The sequence below is a fragment of the Sinocyclocheilus rhinocerous genome, unplaced genomic scaffold (assembly GCF_001515625.1).
Source record: "Sinocyclocheilus rhinocerous isolate Xijiao unplaced genomic scaffold, SAMN03320098_v1.1 scaffold151, whole genome shotgun sequence".
Lineage (NCBI taxonomy): Eukaryota > Metazoa > Chordata > Actinopteri > Cypriniformes > Cyprinidae > Sinocyclocheilus > Sinocyclocheilus rhinocerous.
The window spans coordinates 104,746-110,801 of NW_015638943.1; the positions used below are offsets into that span (position 1 = coordinate 104,746).

The 6,056-nt window shown below is 36.4% G+C and overlaps 1 protein-coding gene across 1 annotated transcript in view; it reads right to left on the bottom strand.

Moving 5' to 3' along the window:
- Positions 1–5,427, bottom strand: part of LOC107750194 (nephronectin-like) — a 12,255-nt gene extending 6,828 nt beyond the window's left edge. The window contains exons 1-4 of the mRNA XM_016565477.1: positions 5,310–5,427; positions 4,771–4,844; positions 4,158–4,250; positions 1,825–1,938 (exon numbers count right to left, since the gene is read on the bottom strand). Of these exons, the coding sequence (XP_016420963.1) occupies positions 1,825–1,938; positions 4,158–4,250; positions 4,771–4,844; positions 5,310–5,380 (352 nt within the window). The 5' untranslated portion in view covers positions 5,381–5,427. The remainder of the gene's footprint in view (positions 1–1,824; positions 1,939–4,157; positions 4,251–4,770; positions 4,845–5,309) is intronic.
- Between the last annotated feature and the right edge of the window lie 629 nt (positions 5,428–6,056).

The following is a 6,056-nucleotide window of genomic DNA, read 5'->3' on the forward strand; positions in this document are numbered from 1 at the left end:
ACACACACACACACACGGTGAGAGAGAAAGAGACACATTTCTAAAGGAAGGCTTTTCCTGAAACGTTTTAGTTGGACATTTGTCCAGTTTTTATTTTTCAATATTACTACTTGTTTGAGAACATACATAGTAACATTCCCATAATGTCTGCAGAATGATAAAATGGAATGTTCCATTAACATTCACAAAACGCTTTTAAAACATTTTAAAAAACATTATTCAGAAGAATTAATCCAATGAAATTGTATTGATTAATTACAAATGTTAAAAAGGATCACTAAATATGAATATAATGAATGCAAAATTAAATTTCTCGTTTTTATCTTTTGACTTCTGAGAGTAAAATTACATTATTAACAAGTTTCGTGAGATTCTCCCACAGTCTGATAAATGAGTGCTTCTCAAACCCGCTGCATAATTTGTATTTCTCCCTCATTTATCACACCTGATTCAACTCTTCAACTCATTAGTAGTTCATTCCAACATAAGAAAACATTTCTGGAATCTGCATCTGAAATGGTATTTAGATGTATTTACACAGTTTAAAGTATCTCAGAGGGGACATGGATGTATTTAACATGCAGTTACAGATGCATAAATAATGCTTTGTTTAAAACATAAAACGTTGAATACCGATATCTGAAATGATTTAAAACATGAAAATATAGTTGAAATGTGAAATTAAAACCACCAGGTGCCAGTCAGCTGATTCATTCAAACGGCTGATTCATTCAGGAACGAAGCATTTGACTCTGTTAATAAGAGAGTCACTGAATCATTCATTCAACCGATTCGTTCAAAAAGCTGATTCATTTAATAAGGAAACACCGTCCTGTGTTGCTCAGAGATGCAAAACTGTGCTGTGATCTTTGTTTGGAACTATTTCCGTTAATGAAATTGAGCAAAAACAGGCAATATTGTGTCTGCTAACTTTAAACTTGTATAAAATCAATATCACATTTTTTATCATGCTGATATCTGGAGAAAAAAAATGGCACTCTTCACGTGATATAGATTAAATGAAATAAATATAAAAGACGTACAGAGGCTTTTTTACCTCTCTGCACTCTCTCTCTCTGTGTTTTTGTGGTATGCTCGATAATGTCAGATCGCACATTCTTAAAAAAATACTTAGCATATTATCACAGACGATATACTGTATACCACATGTACAGTGGGTACGGAAAGTATTCAGACCCCCTTAAATTTTTCACTCTTTGTTATATTGCAGCCATTTGCTAAAATCATTTAAGTTAATTTTTTTTCCTCATTAATGTACACACAGCACCCCATATTGACAGAAAAACACAGAATTGTTGACATTTTTGCAAATTTATTAAAAAAGAAAAACTGAAAAATGCTCAGTATTTAGTAGAAGCACCCATTTGATCTAATACAGCCATGAGTCTTATTGGGAAAGATGCAACAAGTTTTTCACACATGGATTTGGGGATCCTCTGCCATTCCCTCTTGCAGATCCACTCCAGTTCTGTCAGGTTGGATGGTAAACGTTGGTGGAAAGCCATTTTTAGGTCTCTCCAGAGATGCTCAATTGGGTTTAAGTCAGGGCTTTTTTAATAAATCTGCAAAAATGTCAACAATTCTGTGTTTTTCTGTCAATATGGGGTGCTGTGTGTACATTAATGAGGAAAAAAAATTAACTTAAATGATTTTAGCAAATGGCTGCAATATAACAAAGAGTGAAAAATTTAAGGGGGTCTGAATACTTTCCGTACCCACTGTATATAAATGTGATCAATGCATGTTGAGTGTGTAAAATAGGACACAGATTTTAGGATGCTGGAAGTAACTGGAAATACTCACTGCGACACGTGCCGTCAGCCATCATCATGTAGCCGTTGAGACAGTAGCATTTATAACTGCCCGGTGTGTTCATACACCTGTACTTACACGGCCTGAACGCACACTCGTTCACATCTGCACACAAACACACAGTCATTACTGCTGCAGTCATTAACACACAGACAGACAGACAGACACACACACACACACACACACACACACGCACACACACACACAGACACTCACACTCACACTCACACGCACACACAGACACAGACACACACACACACACACACACACACACACACACACAGACACATAAACTGACAGACAGACAGACAGGTGTGTGTGCGGTCAGTGGTGATGTATGTACACGCCCTGCGTGTCTCTGTAAGTATGAGAGGAATGCGCTTTGACATGCATCTGATTTTACAGGCAAGTTCATCCCTGCAGAAACACTCACTCACACACACACAGAGAGAGAAACACCTCACGAGAAGTTGAAGTGTAAGCATAAAAGTTACTTAACAGAAATAAATAAAAACTAATAAAAACTGACAGAAGCACAAATCAAAATGACAAAAAAATGTAACTAAAATGAAAAAGAAAATTGTACATATAACACCGAGTCCTAACTACACGCGACGCGACAAGATTCCAGCAACAAGCAATTTATGTGTCCACACCAGCCAGAATCAATCAAACACCACAGCCAATCAGAAGCGTGCGTGGGCGGGTCCCTCTGGAAGCGTTTATGATCTAATTAATTCATATTGAACCTTTTTAACATCATTAAATGTACATACTGAGTGACTGATACCACCTTTGTTATGGAATACACTTGTTGGTTCGCCTTGTGTTTGCAGTTTTAATGTTCATGTTTGCTTTAATTTATTTTGAACATCTGAGCTAAACTATCTGTTGTTGCTTTCAGTATGGCTATAAATGTCTTGTAATATGATATTTAAACTTACATTAGACACTTTCAACATTGAATAAAGCACATAATCAGTACCTAAGATCATCATTGTCATAGTTGAATGTTGGTTAGGACAAAAACTCAAATGAACTTGGAAAAGATACCTTTTATCGTGTGTTGCAGCATCGCGTGTAGTTAGGACTCGGTGTAAATATAAAAGATAAAAATAAAAATAAAACCTAATTCGAAATATTAATAAAATATATAACTGTATAGAACAGAAATATGAAATATATAACAGTATGTAACTAAAATAAGTTTAAGATGAAGGACCAAATTTACTATATTAACTGGAAATAAATTAAAATAAAGTGAAACTGAAATATAAATGTATTAAACTTAAATAGTAGTATTTTTATAAAATGTAGGCATAGGAGACAAACTTTTGTTTAAAAACTATAAAATACTATAAAAAACTAAAATACTATATAACACTCCCAGCGAACAAAAGTATGTTTATGCTAACGTTCCCATTAGGTTATAAAAATGTTTGAACGTTCTCAGAATGTTCAAAACGAATGTTTCATTTAGTTGTTTTTCAAACGTTACTTTTGAATGTTCTCTGAACGTTCCGAAACAAGTAGTAACGTTTAAAAAGAAGAAGACAGACGAACATTTAACTTAAATGTTTCAGGAAAAAACATTCCATGATTTAAATGTTTTGAGAACATTATTACCAGATAACGAACGTTCTGTTAACGTTACTAGAACGTTTATGTTATGTTATGTTTTCTCTGGGAGCAGAATTTGGTTCCTCAAGAACCTAAAAAAATGACTAATAAGAATTCTTTAAAACCAGCTCACCCTGAAAGTCTCCATATAACACACTCTCCATAAATAATCAAAGGAATTATATATCAAATCACGCTCTTCGGATTTTTCAAGAGCCAGAAAGGCCAAAGCAAACATGCTGTCGTGTGTTTCTCCAGTAAATCAGATCCTAATACGTCTCCCATAAGGCCGGCAAGCATCATTAGACACACAGATCTGCCATCAGTCACTAACACAAACCCCAGCGGCCGCTCGAATGTTTGGACACCTGTGTGTTAATGACCAAAACACACACACACACACACACACACACACACATGTGCTCGTATTCATAGCTGAAATAAATAAAAAGTAAAACTGAAATAAAAAAAACTGAAATAAAATTAAAAGTAAAATAACAACCTGAGACTGATTACACTAATTTGACTAAAAATACATGCATAATGTGCTATATTTATAATGTGCCGTATATTGTAAACATGGGCAATGTGTGAGTGTCTGCTCACGTTTGCACTGGCCCTTACACACACACACACACACACACATGTGCTCGTATTCATAGCTGAGTTTTTAGGGAAAGTGTGTGTGTGTTGATGTGTGGTACCGTGGTTGCAGGTCTTGCCGGTGAATCCTGGATGACAGCGGCACTGATCCGGTCCAACACACTCGCCGTGTTTACAGCCCGCCTCACACACAGCTACACAAACCACACACAACACATCAGCTACTGCTCACACGGTTCCTGCGGGATACACTACTACAGGATGCACACAGCGTACAGCGAGAGAATTCTCTGTGTGCTCCAAATAGAATATTGAATAATATTTAAAAATCTAAAACTAATAAACACTTGAAAAAGGACAAAACCACATAATAAAGTCACTAAAGTTTATAGTAAAATATAAAAATAAAAGCTAATTCAAAATATTAATGCAAACTACACAAAACGTTATAAGTGAAATTTTTGAGTATATAATAGTAGGCTATATAATTTAAATAGGTTTAAGATGAAGCACCAAAATTGCTAACTGGAATTAAAGAAAAATGAAAAGTGAACTAAAACCTAAACTGAAATAACTAAATAGTAATATATAAAATATTAAGGTATATATTAAATGATTAAAATGACAAAATCAAATACCAAAAATTTAACTAAAACTAAAATGAAATGTAAACAAATATATAAATAATTCTAAATATTCAAAATATTTGCTCACGTTTGCACTGGCCCTTTAAGGTTCTCGTCCATCCATACTGACACAATCCATCGGACAGAAGCGGTCTGGATGACCTGCGACACACAACAGCAACACAAGAGCAGGTTAATACAAATTCACAGAACTACCTCACTTTAGCCTTTTATTTTGTCCTTCTATCCAACTTATAAGCACGCAATGTAGCAAAAATAACCTGCAAATATGGTAATATTTTAGATCACGTGCCATCGCGCGATTAAAACTCGCTATGCATGCCTTACTTAAAAAAAAAAAAAGTTACCATGGTAACCACATTTTTTTACGATCGCAGTGGCGCTAATGGAAAATGTATCATATATTTACAGTAACATATGCACTACGGAAAATAATAGTAGCTATTTTAGCGGAAAATATGCTTACCATGACAATGGCGATTATCGTCTAGCGGTATCGTTACTTTTTTCTCTCAGACGTCTCGTGACTACGTATTGGTTATAGAATGCATACAAAAGCGTGTTTCTGTACATCTGACCTGTGTAAAGCACAGAAGCGCGTCTTACCTGAGTGTTTCTGAACCCGCAGCCACACAAACACAAACACAGAGAGAGAAGAACAGCGCCACATCCATCATAAACACATCCGATCACACTCTCTGCTCTGCGCAGAAACTCATGTCAGTCTCCCGTGTTCGTGTCTGGAGAGCGTGAGTGCGCGTCAGGTGTGTGTGAGTGTGTGTGTGTGTGTGTGTGAGAGAGAGAGAGTTTACAGCGGGCTGTCAGAAGTTTCCACTGCTGCACACATGAGGAGCTGTGAGTGTTTATGAAGAACTCGAGCTGTTTAAATATCTCTGATGTGCGTGAGTGTGCTCTCCAGGGAAACGCATGAGAATACCCGGAGTAGCAAGGGCTGGTCACACACTCACTCACACACACACACACACAGGTTTGTTTTTGTGAAAAGTGGGGACATCCCATAGGCGTAATGGTTTTTCTACTGTACAGACCGTATATTCTATTGCCCTACACCAACCCTACCCCTAAACCTACCCCTCACAGGAAACTTTGTGCTATTTCAGATTTTCAATACACTCCATTCTGTGTGATTTATAAGCGTTTTGAAAAGTGAGGACATGGGGTAATGTCCTGAAAAGTCACCTTCTACTTGTAATACCTATGTTATACCCTTGTCATTATACAAATTTATGTCCTCATTTGTCACAAAAACGCACACACACACACACACACACACACACACGCGCACACACACACGCACACACACACACACACACACACACACACACACAGACA